The following is an 18367-nucleotide window of genomic DNA, read 5'->3' as shown; positions in this document are numbered from 1 at the left end:
GGAAACCCAGCCACTGGTGACACTTGGGTCAGGTGGGGCTGACAGTAGTACCACTTTGATAATCAGCTGTGATAGAAGCACCCTCAGTGGAGCTCCTGGGAGTGGGGGGAAGAGGAGAGCCACCTCTGAGCTAACAGTGGTACCAGCCAAGTCATCCCCTCCTAGGACCCTTCTTGGAGTCCAGTTCTCTGCTGAGGGACCCAAGCTGGTTGTCGGGCATCATAGCTGGCTCCTCCCGGGTAAACACCTACTCCACTCAACCAAAAGAATTTCCACAGGACCCCTTGGGTATAAATGATCCCTTTTATTGTAAGTAATGCGCGACACTGGCCTGGCTTTGCACTGCAAGCCCTTGGTCGAGATATAGTCAAATAACTATGGCTGCAGGTTCTTCTGCACGATCCACAATTCAGACACAGACACAGAGTGAGGGGGACAGGAGGGGCTGGAGGGTGGCAGGGTGCAGACTGTCCTTAGCCCTGACCTTCCCGTGAAGGTTTGGCCAAGGCCGATGTAGCCCACGGAATGATGAGCAAATGGCAGCATGGATGGCCCTTCCCACAGCAAGCCTGGGGCTGCTAGGGGGCTGCCTTTCAGAATCTTTGGGCCCAGGCTGTCCTAGGCCCATAACTTGCCATCTGGATTAATTAATATAAAGACAATAAATTAAAATTAAGCAACAGCTTGGTCCTGAGGATGCTGAGCCAGCATGTCCACAGTTTTTGGCACAAAAAAGTCAGGGTCTTTTGTTTTTTTGGAGTGCAGCGTTTGTTGGCTTATTTGTAAATTCACTTTTAAAACCCATTCCCTGTGAGGTAAGACCCCGGGGGGTGGGGCTCTGTGAGAGCCTGAAGCTGGGACACACAGAGTCGTCTTGCGGTGCCCACACCGTGCTCTGTTTCCTCTTGGGGCATAGGGACTGGGCACAGGGGTGTGGGCCCAAGAAGAGTGCTGCAGCCGTCAGGACGGGGTCGTGGAGAGGCCGAGCTGCCACCTGGCAGCTTTGGTCAAGATGAGGGGCCAGTCCCCTCCCTGGGCAAGGGCCGAGGTGGAGACAGGAGCACACTGCTCACTGTCTTCACAGGGCTGGGCTGGAGGTGCCTGACAGGCCCCTGACGGAAAGGATGGAAACAAAGGGGCTGAGGCCCGACTGGCACCGTGCAACACGCATTCCCGCAAAACCAGCTGCTTTCATTTTTCTCTTCTCTCTCTCGAGGCGTCCATCACCTGTAACAATCTAGAATTGATATATATAAAAACCATCAAATATGATCTGAGATATAAATTAACAAGTACAAGGCCTCACATTACATGATGTGAAAAGGCTAAAAACAGCGATAGAAACTACATTCATAAAAGTGCATCGTCAACATACAACGAAGGCTTTGGCTTGTTCTGGTGCCCGTGGGGAAGTGGGCATGGCTGGCAATGAGCTGCCTGGCACTAATCCCCAGCTCCCTGGAGAGACCCATCCCTGGGCACTGGCTTTGTTGTTGCTGTTGTTGTTGTTCTTTTAATGACAACTCCCAAGGAACTGGGTATTGGGAGGGAGGAGCTCTAGCAATAGGCACATTTTGGAGGGGAGGGGCCGGAAGAAAGGACCAGCGCCCAGGCTGAGGTAAGTAAGGCCAACTCTAAGCTGCTTGGAAATACTGGCTCCCGGACCCCTGCTACCACTCCTCCTCCAAGAAGGGAAAGAGGCTGAGACCTCATGGGGATGGGCAAGGCTTGCCAAGGAGGAACAGAGATGGTAGTTTGGGACACAGTGACATCATATGGGCTCTCCCTTCTACCAAGCGCAGAGAGCTCTGGCCTAGCAGGGTCACAACTCACAGACAACCCGATACAACTTCCCTGGCTAGCCAGAAGAGCCTGCCCAGGGCTCAGGCCAGCAGGGTCAGATGCCCTCACCACGCTGTCCATCTTCCTTTCTGCTCCAGTGGGGAGACAGGTGCCAGGTCAGGAACACAAAGGCCATTACCTTCAGCTCTTTCCAATCCAGCCCCAAGACCCAAGCCCACAACAGGGATACTCAGAGCCCAAGGGCACACAAAGTCTCCAGTTTAGAAACTGGGTACAGCATAAGAGTGACTCCAACTTGTAAAACAGGGACAATTGCATTGACAAAACTGGGTCTCCCCCCTAAAGTAGAGGCAGTTCCACATCTTAGGCCCCTGGTGGGTGTGGGGGAGGGGCGCAGGGTCATGGGAGCAGGCAGGATGGGCTCCTCCTTCCCTGAATAAGGCAGCATAACATTTGCTTCATTCATCTTTGGTAAAGGACAGGGACTGGCAAAGCTGGCCTGGGGGCTCTGGGGAGAGCACAGCCCGGGCCACTGCCTTCCATTGGCTGTGGGATGCTGGGCTTGACCTCAGGCTTGGGTGGGCTCATCCAGCCCAGAGATGCCCTGGTGGTCTCCAGACATGGGGAGGAGAAACAAAATAACACTCTGCATGAAAGTAACACTATTCAGACCCTTGTGTCTGTCCTGTGCCCCTAGACCCTTGGGGCTCTGGTGCCGACTGCAGTGTCAGGACACAGCTCTGAGGGTAAAGCCCTCAGTGCTTTGCACACTGTTCCTAGCCCCTTCCCCTCCACACTGAGCTTAGGATGCTGGAGCTCTCGGCTCTGGCAGGCTGGGGGCTCCCAGTCTTGAGGCCGCAGCCACCCTACCCTGGCTCTGAGCCCCAGCGGTGGAAGGAGCACAGACAAACGCTGGTTGGACTGGAGCTCCATGGTCCACAGCCTTGCCTGGGAGAAGCAGCAGCTTTGCTGAGCCCCACAGCAGCCCCTTGCCTGTGCAGCCGGGGCGGCGGGCAGCAGCGTGCCTTAAGAGCTCAGTACACGAGTTGTGCAAAGTGGTGTGTGAGCAGCTCCTCGGCCGAAGGTCTCTGGCGAGCCTCCACAAAAATACGCCTCAGGAAGTCCCGGCCGTGCTCAGAGATGTGGGAGGGCAGCTGAGGATTGGTGGGCTGGGTGGCAATCTTGAAAATGGCAGCCATGGCTTCATACTCTGCCCAAGGTGGTTTCTCTGTCAGCATCTCTACCACAGTGCAGCCCAGGCTCCTGGAGAGAGAATTCCATGTCACCCCTTGGTTAGGCCCAGGCTCCCTGACCCGCCCGCTGCTGTGAAAGGATGTGCCTTTCTCAGACCACCCTGAGGCAGGATGGACCAGGCTGAGGGTTGACACCTCTGTAGAGGGTCCTCAAAGAACTGGTGGCCTCATCTACATGGGCTTCATCAACCTACACACACCCAGGGGGGTCTTGAGATTGGGGAAGAGATCCCTTAGCATGGACAGAAAGAGCTCTGAGATAACTGTATTAGTCTCCTACTGCTGTTTTAACAAATTACTATGAGTCCAGTGACATAAGAAATAACCCAATGTATTCTGGAGATCAGAAGTCTAGTAGAACTAGTCTCCATGGACTGAAGTTAATGTGTCAGCAGGGATGGCTCCTTCCTCTGCTTGGAAGCGCCGCTTGGAGAGGCTGCCAGCACTCCTGAGTCATGGCCCCTTCCAGCATCTTGCTTCCACTGTCACATCTCTTGCTACCCACTCTGGCGCAAAGGCCCTTCTGCCACATAAAGGATGTATTTACAGGTTATGGGGTCAGTACGTGGGCACCTTCAGGGAGCCATACTCAGCCCACCACAATAACATTGTGCGGGGAAGAGACACTGTCGAGGCCCTTTCAGAGGATGGATGTGAAGTGAGGTAGAGCAAACGCAAGCCATCTGAATGCTAGGAAAGGAAGAAGCCTTCGACTATTTAGAGACTGATCCAGGCCTTCAGAATGGGTGCTACTTCTTTTAGAGATTTAGCAAACATGAGGGATGTTTTATGTGGCCTAAGTTCCCAGCAGTAACAAACAGGTGCTATCTGGGGTTAAAATGCAACGCATCTGCCGTATGGGCTGCTGCAGGCAGACTCCCCAGCACATGCGGAGCCCGCTTCCCGGCCCAGCTGCCAAGAGGGAGCCTCTCCTTCCTCCCACCACACCGTGACATTTCAAATGAGCCTCACTGCTCATTTCTAGGTTGGAGTCACCACAGCCCAGGCACAGATATGCCATCCCAGCACGTCCCGGGCACTCACCACACGTCTGCCTTCCTTCCGTAGCCCTCACCGCTGATCACCTCAGGGCTCATCCAGTAGGGTGTGCCCGTGACTGAGCGCATGCCTGTGCCTGACATGCAGATGGTCTGCAGGCGTTTGCTGGCCCCAAAGTCCCCCAGCTTCACATTCCCAGCAGAGTCTCGGAGGATGTTGGCTCCTAAGACAAGAAAGGGCAGAGACTGCAACACTGCACGCTGTGGGCATTTTCTACCATCCACCCTCTTCCCCTCCTTCCCAGGTTACAGGACTGCTGGGGAGGATGGACTCTACCATGAATTGGACATGAATAGAAACCCACTACTCGCTTAGGCCTATCGCATGAAATGGTCATCCCCATGGCCAACATCTGCATAGCATCCGACAAGTATTTTCCCAAAGTGCTCAACCAATCTCCACCAATCCCCCAAAGAAGCAATTAGGTCCCACTTTTCAGAAAATTCAGAATGCTTAAGTGATCAGGTCTTGGGGACCCCACAACTTGTGCCTGCTCACCCTTGATGTCCCGGTGAACGATCATGTTGCTATGCAGGTAGGACATGCCCTCCAGGATCTGCCGGGTGTACTTGCGAGTCACACTCTCTGTCAGAGCTCCATAGGCCTTCAACTGGTCTTTCACTGAGCCCTACAGCCACAGGTGTCAAAGGGAGGTAGCTCAGGAAGGGGTCAGAAGGGGGCAAGGCTATTTCCAGCCCCCAGTATTGCAGCAAAGGAGCGATGCACCAGGCTTTGCTAGGGGCTACTGGGCACCTTGGAGAACAGTGTGATGCAGCCCTTCCTTCAAGCAATGTGTGACCCACATCCGGAAGGGAGCACCCTCTGCACCAGCTACAGGCAGTACTTACTGGACAGCGCAATAACCCTGTAAGCTTCAGGTCAGGGTGGCCTGAGACATTTCACATCCCACACCATCATTGCGGCCATATGCAGGGCCCCCGGGATTTTGAGTATCATCTCACCTTCTCCTCTGAGTCTTTGGTGTCTCAAGTGATCTGAAGCATGTCCAAGGGACCCTCCCCCAGAGCCCAGAGCCCAGATCTGGCCCTCCTCTGCGTGCGTCCCACATGCCCCGAGGAGCACATACCCCTGGCATGTATTCCATGAAGATGGTCAGAGTCTTCTCGGCGCGGTCCCGCAGGCAGCCATAGTACTGCACGATGCGCTCATGCTGCAGGTTCTTCAGCAGCTGGATCTCACACTCCAGGGCACTCACCTCCTGGGGGAGGGGCTCAGAGGTCACCTTGGCTTCCAGGGCCCTGGCTCTGCCCACCTGGGATCAGGTCAGCTTCCCTAGTAAGTGACTTTAGAGGGGTCTGTCTGCCTCAGGAACTTAAGCTGGAGCAAAGAGGTCTCTCCCAACTGTCTGGCCCTTGGATACAATGCTGGGCAGGCCATGGGATGGTAGCATTCTCAGGCTGGACGAGGGCAGGCAGTGGGGTGGGAGAATGGGTGGTGCGTGCTCAGTTAAGGTAACTACTGTATTTGTCCACTCAGACTGGAGTACAGGCCACACTCAAAGTTGAACTCCAAAGATAAGTTCCTTCCTGGACTAAGGGCTGAGAGAGGCTATGTGTCTGGTGAGGGTGGCCAGGCGCTGGCCACTGCCTCTTGGTTTGAGTGGTTTGGTACTTTGGTATCAACTCAGTACCTCATACCTAATCCCTCCCCTGGAGGGTTTGAAGCTTTTTGGACCAGTCCCTTTGGTCCATGGCCATAGCCAGGGTGGAGAGCAAGCAAACTTGGGAAGAATGATGGGGGAAGCATCCTGCAGCATCTCGAGCAATTAGTTTATGCAACAACGAGACAGGCATTTTTATTGGGGGGCATGGCTGGGGGGGGGGGGGGGACTAGAAGCCAGACCATGTGGAAGGTAGTACCTTGCTTGTCTCAGGGCTGTCTGGGTCAAATTGGACCTGTTTGGAAGCAAGTTCACGTCCTGTGTCCACGTCATAGCACAAATAGACCCTGCCGAAGGCACCCTGGCCCAGGAGCTTCCCACGGCGCCAATTGATGGGGGCACTAGGAGCTACAGGAGAATGAATGAAAGAGCATTAACTCAGGCACTTTATTTACTGAGATGTTGCCTCAGTCTCCAGAGGCTCTGTGATGCCACCTCTGGCTCAAGACCCCTCTTAGTCCTCAGCCCAGCACCCCCACCCACCTGGAGCAGGCCCAGTGTCCTGATTAGTTGGACCATTAGGCCCAAGTCCTGAGAAGCAGATGATTGGCTAATATCATGGTTAAATGCTCCTCTGCATTGATCAAATATCTTTACTTCCTCAGTCCCTAAATATTTTTCAAAATTTATTTATTTATTTTATTTAGTGGGGCAGAGAGAGAGAGAGAAAGAGAATTGCAAGCAAGCTCCACTCCATCAGCACAGAGTTTGATGCAGGGCTCGAACTCATGACCTGAGCTGAAAACAAGAGTTGGATACTTAACTGACTGATCCACCCAGCACCCCAGCACCCCCCTCCCCAATATCTTTATACAGCAAGGACTAAGAAGACTGTTCTTCTGTTTAAACATGGACCAACTAGAGACCAGAGAGGGGAAGTGGCTCGTTGCACAGCAGTGGACGGAGCCTTGGGCCTAAGGGTTCTGCTGCCAACTCGCAGGCTCTTTCAGTGTGGTGAGGATGGGCCAGAGCAGCCTGCCGCTGAGCTGAACAAGCCCAGTGGACCACTGGCCTCCTGCCCTGCCACTTGTCTAAGTGCCCCCCTGGGCAGTCTCTTCCTAGCTGGGGCCCACTCCTCACACTTAGTCGGCACGGTCCTCTCCTGCACAGAGAGGGCATTCTCACTGTCCGCACTCCGCAGGCGCCCTCTGGGGTCCAGGTACTGCACTGCCAGACCCATGTTCTCGCCATTTGTGCTCAGGGAACGGCTGGATGGCACCAGGGTAAAGAGGTTGCCTTGATGACGCCGTATTCGGGGAAATGTTCTTCTGCCTGAAGGAGTGCAGGGGCCAGAGAAGAACAAGTCAGACTTCTGCCCATGAGGCTAAGTGTGCAAATCGCATCGTTCACCCTCACTATCTGCCCTTTCACCTAATTCATGCCAGAATGGCTAACGTCAAAAGCACCCTGAGACAAAAGCAGGAATTAGAAAGCACTCACAGACAGTTCAGGAAGCCCTGGCCAAAGGGAAGGCACGGGGCTGGCCCTCAGGTGCCACATCACTCACAAGGCCAATCCACTGCTGAAGTCTGTCTTCCCTGGCATGGTAATCCCAAAACAAACCTTTGTGGAAGGCTCCATTCTGTCTGCTGCCATGGGGCAGAAGAGGGCGCTGGAGAGCCGGTGTCATGGAGCACTCTCAGACAAAGGACAGTGTTCCCAGGGCCAGCATCTTGGTTTCCAAATGCCTCCTTCCCATCTCCCCTCAGTCTCTAGTACCTCAAGTCTGGGCACACTTACCCAGGAATACAGGAAACATGGGGTCTGCGGGGTCTGGGCCCAGTCCCTGGCAGTGGCTTTTGTGTGGCAAAACTCTACCCGAGTCCATTATGAGGAAGCCAGCAGGGGGCAGGATGGAGGTACACTCACCCTCGTTGTAGTCCTTGTGGTGTACAGACACATGGTAGCGCCGGGGGTAGGTTCCACCTTTGACCCCTTTGTCATACAGCTGAGTTTCCCGATCTGAGTAATATAGAGGAACCGCTGGTTTCTGGGTAGATCAATGTGACTGAGCATTTTAATTAAGCCCCTATGTCCCCTGAGACTCCAGAACAGCAGGCCCGAGGAGAATTAAAGTACAACCCTGGCTTCCCAACTTAGCTAGCCAAACCAGAATGCCTGTAGCCCAACCCAGAAGCCCTGCAGAGCTCATCCAGGCTCTGGGGAACTCACCAGAGAACTCCTGTCTGTTGTCGGGGAAGCTCTGGGCTCGGGACATTCTCGATTTCCGGAAGGATGGGCTGGAGAAAACAAAACAACATCACGACGTGGACATCAGCTCAGCATACTTGGAAAGGCTGCCCACAAGGGCAGATGCCAGGATATACAGAAGGACTCCCTTCTCTAACTCCCTCCTGCGTCATTACGTGGGATAGACAACTGAGAAAACAAGGCATCCAGACTGCTTAGCTTACCACAGTACCTGCTTGGTGTGGAATCTTGTTCTCACAGTTTGGGGGGAAGCAGAATTTGAGAGAAACAGCCCTCTTCTGAGTTCAGCCTTCTACTACTTTCTCTTTACTAGTCTGAAGCCCAAATCTGACAGGACCTTGAATAATAAACCCCTCCAGGCCTCCCAAACTCCACCTTGGCAGCACATCACTTTCTTTTCTTGTCTGCACCTCCCACCTTGGTAACAGGGAAAGAGTTGCAAAAACTCCCTTGCCCAGGGCAATAATAAAAATAGCAACAACACAAAGCATCTTTCTTTCAGATTAATCACCAGCATCCCATTTTAGAGATGGGGAAACTGAAGACTAGAGAGTTAAGGGACTTGTCTCTAGCTATTGGATTTCTAGTTGGTGGATGGATCTGGGCTCTATGTGGCTCCAGATCCTTCATAAAGAGGAGAAGAAAGCCCAATCCTTTAGGCTGGGCCTCAAGGGAGTAAGTCAAGGTCACTGGGTTTTACTCTCAAGGGAAAGAAAACAAAGCACTGGAGGGACAGAGGAAAAGCCCAAGAACCAAGTGGGTACATTTAGCTATCTTTCCTAGGATTCACCTGAAGGGTCCTCTCCCGTATGTGTAAGTGCCTTCTGAGAGAGCCACAGGTCAGAAACGGTTAAGGCAACACGGTGACTGCCCCCTACTTCACAACTACTAGACTTTCTGTGGTCTTGTCCTACTGCCCACCCCACTCCCCACTCCTGTTTGGCCACAAAGCTTAGGAGATAATCCAAAGCCTGAGCTGGTCCCTGTCCTGGTGGAGCCTACAGTTTGTGGCAACAACTCCTGACACTTTTACCTGGGCCTTCTTGCTCCCCTGGTTGAAGAGCAAGCCCCAAACAGGCTATGAATTGGATACCAACAAGTTACTATGACTGAATTCTATGATGTCTAGAGGGAAGACATTGCTCATCAGTTTTCAGATCTGTTAGGAAAGACAATACAGATTTGGCCATAGTCACAAGGTCAGTACCCATATGAACAATTAATCAGTTACATAAAGGAAAAAAGAATTCCCAAACCTGCTCCACAGCCTCTGACCACAGCCCTAAGCCCTGCCAGACGTGATCAAACGTGTTATTGGGCATAACAAGGTGAAGGTGAGAGGCTGGCCAGATCAGCGCCAGAGCCAACTCTAAACATATCCCTGCTGATGGGTGAACCGGCTCCACAGAATCATTTGGTATGTAAAAGAAAGCTCTTGTTCCCTCCCAAAGTGTGAGAACAAAATTCCACACCAAGCATCATGGTAAACTAGGCAGTCTGGATATTCTGTTTTCTGGATTTTATTTTATTTTATTTTATTTTTTAAAATGTTTTATTTATTTTTGATACAGAGATAGACAGAGCATGAGAGGGGGAGGATCAGAGAGAGAAGAAGACACAGAACCGGAAGCAGGCTCCAGGCTCTGAGCTAGCTCAGCACAGAGCCCAATGCGGGGCTCGAACCCACGACCGTGAGATCTGACCTGAGCCGAAGCCGGAGGCTTAACTGACTGAGCCACCCAGGCGCCCCATGTTTTCTGGATTTTATACCCCAGTTTCTTATTTCATCAGAAACACTTGGAGAGAAAAAAAAAAGTAAACCCACAGGTGATAATTCAATTTTGTCTCCAAAACACTGAAGCTTCACTGCTTGTCAGGCCAGATCACAGCAATGAGGCCAAAAGCACACGGGCAGTGTGTATATTATACGGAAACTCGGAACATGTCAAGCACTTGGAATAACAGAGCAAGCATTTAATACATGTGAATTGCTATCATGCGCTTCTATTGCATTCACCGAACTACGCGAACATAACATTCTCATGGTATTTGAAAAATTAAGGAGATAGCTAGGAATCCTAGAAAGAGATTTCTTTCCCAGAAGCATGATGCTTTAACCATGGGCCTGCAGATGAGCATCTAGATCAGAGACAAACTAGCTAATTCCCCATCAGTTCCAAAAAGCCTACACACTAAACCCCATAAGAGCCCCGTACCTGTCTGCTGACCTGTCCAAGGATTGGCAGCTTCCTGACAAGGAATTTTCAGCACTGCTCAGAGGATCCAACATCTGCAAGGCAAGACATACAATAAAACCCAATCCCAGCCAGGTGACTCGGGCTTTATGGTCCAGCCAAGGCCAGCAAATAGTGCTTTTGTCAAAATATGAAAGCGTCCTTTCTCTGCCTGTGCAGTGGGAAGAATGATTACGAAGGTACCATTCTCCCTCGTAGTTTGAAAGGCAAGTTTCCAGAAGTGAGAAAAATGCCTGGCCAGCATCCCAAGGAGCTCTGCCAGGAGAGCAAAGCAGAGATGCTACTTCTCTTGTTGGCATTTTGTTGGCTCGTGGACATTGGGAGCCTGGTGCTGGAGCTGGTACTACCTGCCGAGGCTTCCAGTGCATCTGGGTGGGGCTGTAATGCTTCTGTTTACACTCCATAATTTGAAACTTACAAAGACAAGTTTTCCCCTCATTTCACAGACAAGTCATTATAGGTCTAGAAAGGTTAGGAGAATTGTTTAAAGTCATGAAACGAGTTATTGTACAGCTGATACAGATGAAAAATTTCCCAGATCCTGGTTCTCATATACAGGAAATAAGTACTACCAGGTAAGTTAAAATGTTTCTCTGGCCCTTGGTCAAATGCAGTAATAAAAAGGCTTCAGATTAGTTTTTTCTCCAACTAAATTCCCTTCATTTAGACTATGGGGATATTCCCTATCAGAGTATTCATTATTTGAGAGCTAAAGTTAAGAATTACATAGGGAAGCAGAAATCAGAATTATAAAAATTCACTAACAACTTTCATAAAATTAGTTTCCAACTAAAATGATCTCTTCCTATTTAATGCTAGGTGCATCCTGCCTATAAGTTCAAAGTGAGACCGGTTTACAGAAGAAAAATGTGCAAGTACAATAACATATCAGGTGTGATGAAGGAGGAATACCAAAGTTTCAAAGGGAGCCTTTGGAAAAGCCACTGAATCCTGTGATGTCTTCTGTAAAAAAGGATAAACTTTTTAATGTTTATTTGAGAAAGAGAGAGAGCAAGGAAGGGAGAGGCAGAGAGAGAGAGAGAGGGAGACAGAGGATCTGAAGTGGGCTCTGCACTGACAGCAAAGAGCTCGACACAGGGATCCAACTTACAAACCGTGGGATCATGACCTGAGCTGAAGTTGGATGTTGAACTGACTGAGATGCTCAGGCACCCCAAAAAAGGACAATCTTTATGACAGTGCTGCAGAAGTCAAAGGTAAAGTCAAGGAAGTTACACTGTGTTAGCAAAATTTTTGATATAATAATTAAGCCAAAATAATTCACCTGAATCATGCTTTTGTTCATTCTAAAACTTAGCAAATGGATGCCACTATCTCCTTAATCTAATTAAAGAAAAAACAAAACAAACTTATCTTAGTTTCACTTTTCCAGAAAGTCCCAATTGAATATACTTTCACTACATACTACACTGTTTTGGTCTCCATTAAGTGGATTTATCTTGAATGGTCCATTACCAGGAACAATTCACTTTAGCTAAAGAGGCGGGGCACCGGGTAAGGACCTGGGCATTCCTTCTTTGGCCTCTTTCTAAAAGTCTGTCCTCACTAGGAGTCTAGTACTCCCACAACTTCCAGGCCTAGACAGGTAAAACAAAGAAGTAAAAGGAGCAGAATAAAAGGCCACAGGGAAGGATAGAGACCAAAGGTAATAAACTGATTTGTAATTTCTGAGAATTTACACCCATGTCACTTCTAACACAGCTGATGTCCAGATGTGCTCTGGTTAGAGAAAACAGAAAGGATACTCAGTAAAATACCTAAGAAGGGAATCTTTATCTAAAAGCACTCCAGATCACTGTTCTAAACTTAAGTTTATCTGGAAGGCAAGAGTTACAGGAGAGAGAAGCAATGTAAAGGGCTTCTCAAAGCCTATACAGGTTTGATAATGCTTTCAGAGATTAGCTATCACAGGGAAAGAAAAGTTGTAAGAATCAGTTTCAGGGGAAAGATAAGTTACAAGGATCAGTTTTTTGTAAAATCCCTTATGTGCTGGTCCTTCTACTGGACACTTCACTCTTAAGAAATCCCCCCTTCCCAGACAAAATCCTAATTTACAAGCATGGCTCCTTCTCTTATGCAATCAAATCAAAGCATTGTGATAAGACTTCAGAATGAAGCCAGCGATCTCGCTCTCACTGAATTCACTAAGCTAAAATGTCATTTTCATCAAGTGAGCCACTAGTAAAAAAAAAAAAAAAAAAAAAAAAAAAAAAAAAGCCATTGAAATAGGTGAGCCATTCTGGAGGACATACCCTAAGGTGACCCCCACAATGAGTCACAGCCTTGTATATACGCCTTCCCTTAAATATGGCAAGAACTTAGAACTTGCTTCTAGTCAACAAACTGGCAAAGAGGGTGGCATGTTCATTCCCATGACTATGTTACATTTTATGACTCCATCTTTATCTTACACTACACTCCACAGACTAGAGCAAGAGATTCTCCTTCTGGCCTTGAAGAGGCTGCCATATTGTGAGAGAGCCATATGGCAAGGAACTGAAGGTGGTTTCTAAGAGCTCAGAGTGCTCTTAGTGACTCCTGAGAAGCCCCAGTATAGCCTTGGTCTGACACACTCCAAGGGGTACCCCAGGCCCCATACTCACACACTGCTCACTGGTCTCTGGGATGAACTCCCCCTCGCTGTTGATGCTGGTGTAGGACCCCTGCCGGGCAATGCGCTGCTGCCGCTCAGGCACATAGCCTGGGGGAGGCGAGCTTCGTCCGGGGTTCTGGGAGCCTAGAGCACAGAAACAAGATCTTTTACAACAGAGGCTAGGATATGCCCTCGAGAGGAGCACACATGGGACCAGGTCAGACCAAAGGTCTGTTGCAGAGGCTGGTACAAGGCAGGAACTCAGCAGAATGCCATTCACTTCCTTCACCCTATGTGGCAGATAAAATGGGTTACACTCAAGATCCATTTCTACCCTTCTCGTATGCCTACCTGCACATTGTAAGTTAATTAGCTAAAAGCTATTATTTCTAAGACACCCAAAGGTCCAGCCAATCAGATGCACTTGTGTGAGATTTAGATGGCTTCCTGCTACTCCTACTGCTCCTGGACACAGTCATGGTTTTTCTGCTGCAGTGTTACCAGAGGCCCCACACCTGGTCTCCAGTTTTTCCAATGTCAAGACACTGATGCAGGCATCCTCTATGTCCATAATGTGGAACAGAGCAGAGAGGCACTGTGCTCCTCAATCTGGTAGCTTCCAGATTACAGAAGGGAGAGTAGCTCTATGGTGTCTGTTTCTCTGTCTCTCTCTCTCTCCCCCCCCTCCTCTCTCTCCCCTATAAGCCAGAATGTGAACTAAATCTCTTCTTCCTGAAATTAGAGTGGATTCTACTCGGTGCACCTGAACTCTGAGCAATACATACTGGAGTTAAAAGGTATTACACATTTGACCTAGAATGAACAAAAAAATGTCTCTTGTAAGGGACTGATTAGAGAGAAAGAAAATCCCACTTATTGATGAAATCCCAGACAGAGGTCCAAAATATCCCCAGTACGGATGAACTGCCTGAGTCTATTACACAGATGGTCTATGTGAAGCCTCCCTGGGATAAAACATCCAAGAACCCAACATCTATCCCCTCCCTCACCAGCTGCCACTGAACTCTCCCCTGGTTTACAGGTAGGATGGAACTGGCTCACGAGGCCAGCACTACAGACCCAGGAGGGGCTGGGGGAAAATAGCAAAGGTTTTCTGAGCTTTTATTTCCAGCCAGAGACTTTCACTTTTTCCAATACACATTGCTGCCTGCAGAGAGCCAGCCTTATCTGATGGGCAATGGGCCAGGGGCTATTGTGCACAGGCCCACAGCTTGGGGCAGGAAAGGGAAGTCTCCCCAAACCAATGGCTATCAGAGGAAGCAAATGGAAAAACCAGGAGTTGGCAGAACTGCTCCAGAGCATTTTCAGTTTTGTTTTTATCTTCAATTCAGAAACTGGGGGCTAGTGAGAATCACAACAGTAGTCGAGAACAAGTAAGACAGGGACCTGAACAGGACAGGATACTGGACTACAAGGCTCACTGATGCACCCACATTTACCAGCAGAGACAGCAGTGAGCTGGACAGCACAAATCACAGTACTGTGCGAGCAAGACCACTCAACACAGACCTCGGAGAGTAGGCATGGCAGGGATAGCAGGCTCTCTGGGATGCTCTTCCCTGGCATTCCAGCCCGATCTTGTTCTATTCTCATGAGGCCATATGTGCCAAGGGGCCCCAGCAACAGCAGCTGAAGCAACAAAGCATAGTAGTAGACGGTGTCCAGAGGGGCCCACAACTTTGCATGAAGGTGCTCTACACGTAAAGGAGAAAGCCAGGGCTTTAAGCTGCTGGCCATCTGTGCTCCCTGCCAGGACATGCCAGCTCCCTGCCAGGACACGCCTTAACCCATCATGCAGAGTCCAAGCAAAACTCTCACCTAAAGCTGAAAGACTGGCTCTCAGATTCTAGCCTTTCTCATAGGAGACTCCTGTCAGGAAACTGATGCAGTCAGGAAGTTGCCTCTGCAGGGAGTTCTAGGGTTTGGGGTCAGTGTTAATGTGTAGGTCATTGCAAGTACAAAGAGATAGCTGTTTTGGCCATCAACTATTTTCTCTAAACTCTGCTGTCTCTTGCTGGGCAGATGAGATTAGAGGAGGAATCGAATCTTTTTTTTCTTCTTCGGGGAAAATCTTAACCAGTATTTCTCAGTGTGCTCATACTGGACCAGGCTGTGCAGAACATTTCATCCCATGAGACCCGGAGAACATCTTATGTGTTTCAACTTTTAAAATTCCCATTTTATTATGAAGTTGCCACCACTACTAAACAGTTTCTGGTCTCATTTAGCATCACAGAAGAACTTCTGGCAAAAAGAGCTCTGTGGAAACGAAGGGAGCTGACGTGTGTGACCCAGGCCCCGCCCTTCCGACTGCACCAGGACAGGGGGACAGGAGGTCTGCACCGCGCACAGCTTTCTATCCCGCGGCCATCATGGCTCCCTACAAGTCACCTCATCCTTTCAACACTTCTCTCCACCTTTGCCTGAACTTTTCCTTCTCTCCTCCTCCTGGCCAAGGCACTCTGCACCTTCTCCCTGCACTCCCTGCTTCATCAGCCGCAGGAGTTGGCTTCCCCAACTCAATCCCCCTCAACCCCCTTTTCAGCTGACTTTACACCTCCCTTCTTCATGAGCATGCTCAGATCTCTAGCTTATAGTCTGACCTTACATTTGCCTCTCCTGTAAACCACTAAACCATCTCTGATTTTCTTTCACCACCAAACTCCTCGTAAGAACTGGTTGCCTCTGCTCCCCCACTACCCATTCCTTAGGCTGCAACCTGGCTTGCCTAACTGTGGGACTGCAGTGACAAGACAAGGAGCAAGACCGAGTGGCAAAAGAGGCAAAGGCACTTAACAAGATGCACTAGACCGAACAGTAGTCAGAATGTGGCAGGGCTCGGCTACGTGGCTTAAGGGCACCACCCAATGTATTATGGGGAAAAAATGGTGCATGAACTTGGCTTCAAAGGTGGCTAGAATTTCTACAGGCCAAGATATGAGGAAGGGCATCATCACATAGGAAAACCCCATCTGCCTTGTCTGAAGATCTCCCTCCCCACAGGGGTCTTTTGGGTTAACTCATTACCTAGTTGTTTTTGTTTGTTAATTCCTTGTTTTTGGTTTTTAGCATGAACTAGTTTAACAGACTAATTGGCTTTAAAAAATTAGAATTCAAGGTATATTATTGTGGAAAGAACAAAAGGTAAACATAACTGGTTTTTCTTTTTTTTTTTTATAACTGGTTTCAAACAGCTGAAAAACTGTCAGATGAAAGATGTTATCATACATCTGTGTTTCTCAAGAGAGCAGTAACTGGGTAAAGTGAGAGAAGGCAGCATTTTCAATTCAATATAAGGAAAAACTTCAAACAAATAGCACGATCTAAAATTGGACTGAGCTACCTTGCACTTCCCTGTCACTGAACACGGTGCAGTGGGGGCTGAATGACGTGCATGTTACCGTCTCTCACTAAATACAAGTTCCTTAATATTGGTGGAGGGAGGAGGGCAAACCCCGCTTGCTTCTGCTGGTTGAGAGCTGAATGGCTAAGGCTTCTCGACTCCATTTCTACTCCAAGGACTTCTCCTAGTGCCCAATGCTTAAACCCTGACTCTTTTCCTGTTTCCTTCTACTTCTAGATGGCCTTCCACTGCACCAGCACAGCAAGCACTCAGACATTTATGGACCAAACGACAAGTTGCCCTTGTCTGTCCTTTCCAACCTGGCTGGTACCATGTAAGTCCTCCCCCTGCCCCCTCCTATTTCTCTGGTCACTCCTTTGCTGGGTCCTTTGCAGGTTCATCTTCCTCTCATTTGCCATGAAGTCTCTGGTTTCCTAAGCCTCAGTCCTAGGCCTATTCATACTCTGTAGTCTCTTCTTAGGGCCTCTCACCGGGGCACATGGCTTTCGCTGGATAATTTCTAATTTTTTGTTCTAGTCCTGATTTTTTCCCCTAGAGACCTGTATATCTGTCCATTTGCTATCTCCTTTTCGCTCTCTCAAAGGCACCTCCAATTCGACCCATCTAAAACATCAGGTCTGCCTCTTCTCCGCATGCAAAACCAGGCTCTTGTTGATCATTTCTGTCTTGGTGAAAGGCAATGCCATTCATCCAGATCCATAAACCAGTAACTTACCTCCTACTCTTTCAATACCTGCAAAATCAATATAATATCACAGTAGTTCTTAAACCTTTTGGTCTTAGAACCTTTTTACACTTTAAAAATCAAGGATATCACATAGCTTTTATTAAGTGGAGTTTACCAGTTGATATTCACTGCATTAGATATTAAAGCTCAAAAAATTCTGAAAACACACAGGGCACCTGCGTGGCTCAGGAGGTTGAGCATCGGACTCTTGATTTAGGCTCGGGTCATGATTTCGCAGCTCGTGAGAGATCAGGCCCCAAGCTGGGCTCTGTGCTGACAATGCGGAGTTTGTCTGGGATTCTCGCTCTCTCCTCTCTCTCTCTCTGGCCCTTCCCTATTCGTGCTTTCTCTCTCAAAATAAATAAATAAATTAATTAATAATGATTAAAAAACCTTAAAAAAACAATTATTTTTGAAAACACAGTAATCCATAAGCACACATTCCATTAGCCATCAGAGCAATGACATCACCTCAGGCACGTAACCTCTGGAAAACTCCACTGTATATTCATGAGAGAATGACTAAAAAGGCAAACTGCAGACCTCCTGAAAGGATCTCAGGGACCCCCTGCACTGAGTTCCCACCCCAGACCACACTTTGAGAACCACACAGTGCTATGTTCTGTTGCTTTTACCATCTAAATGTCTCAAGTACACCTGTGCCTTCTTCTCTCAGCTCCTGTCACCAGCCTAATCCAAGCTCTGTCTTCTTCCACTGGACCAAACTGCATTAGCCTAACATGGTTTCCTCCCTCCCTCCCTCCCTCCATTCATTCATTCTAATTTACATCCCAATTAGTTAACATAGTGCAACAATGATTTCAGGAGTAGGTTCTTTAATGCCCATTACCCATTTAGTCCATCTCCACCACCCACAACCCCTCCAGCAACCCTCTGCTTGTTCTCTATATTTAAGAGTCTCTTGTTTTGTCCCTCTCCCCGTTTTTATATTATTTTTGCTTTCCTTCCCTTATGTTCATCTGTTTTGTATTTTAAATTCCTCATATGAGTGAAGTCAGATGATATATGTCTTTCTCTGACTAATTTCGCTTAGCATAGTACCCTCAAGTTCCATCCACGTAGTTGCAAATGGCAAGATTTCATTCTTTTTGATTGCCGAGTAATACTCCATTGTGTGTATGTGTATTCACCACATCTTCTTTATCCATTCATCCACTGCTGGACATTTGGGCTCTTTCCATACTTTCGCCATTGTCGGCAGCGCTGCTGTAACAATGGGGTGCATGTGCCGCTTTAAAACAGCACAACGTGGTCTCCCTTTGATCCATTCTTGCTCCCCTGCAATCTGTTCTCCACAAAATAGTGCTAGCAATCTTTTCAAAGCACAAATTGGAATAGGTCACATCACCCATTTCTAT

The 18367-nt window shown here is 48.9% G+C and overlaps 1 protein-coding gene across 1 annotated transcript in view; it reads right to left on the bottom strand.

The window, feature by feature from the left end:
* Positions 1-289: 289 nt before the first annotated feature.
* Positions 290-18367, bottom strand: part of MAP3K3 (mitogen-activated protein kinase kinase kinase 3) — an 81472-nt gene continuing 63394 nt past the window's right edge. The window contains exons 10-19 of the mRNA XM_029927069.1: positions 12887-13020; positions 10224-10297; positions 7969-8036; positions 7666-7758; positions 6877-7068; positions 5996-6144; positions 5203-5334; positions 4614-4743; positions 4101-4278; positions 290-3066 (exon numbers count right to left, since the gene is read on the bottom strand). Of these exons, the coding sequence (XP_029782929.1) occupies positions 2838-3066; positions 4101-4278; positions 4614-4743; positions 5203-5334; positions 5996-6144; positions 6877-7068; positions 7666-7758; positions 7969-8036; positions 10224-10297; positions 12887-13020 (1379 nt within the window). The 3' untranslated portion in view covers positions 290-2837. The remainder of the gene's footprint in view (positions 3067-4100; positions 4279-4613; positions 4744-5202; positions 5335-5995; positions 6145-6876; positions 7069-7665; positions 7759-7968; positions 8037-10223; positions 10298-12886; positions 13021-18367) is intronic.

The sequence above is a fragment of the Suricata suricatta genome, chromosome 17, assembly GCF_006229205.1.
Source record: "Suricata suricatta isolate VVHF042 chromosome 17, meerkat_22Aug2017_6uvM2_HiC, whole genome shotgun sequence".
NCBI lineage: Eukaryota > Metazoa > Chordata > Mammalia > Carnivora > Herpestidae > Suricata > Suricata suricatta.
Note: the sequence above shows the minus strand (reverse complement) of the source record. Positions and strands in the feature narration are given on the sequence as shown.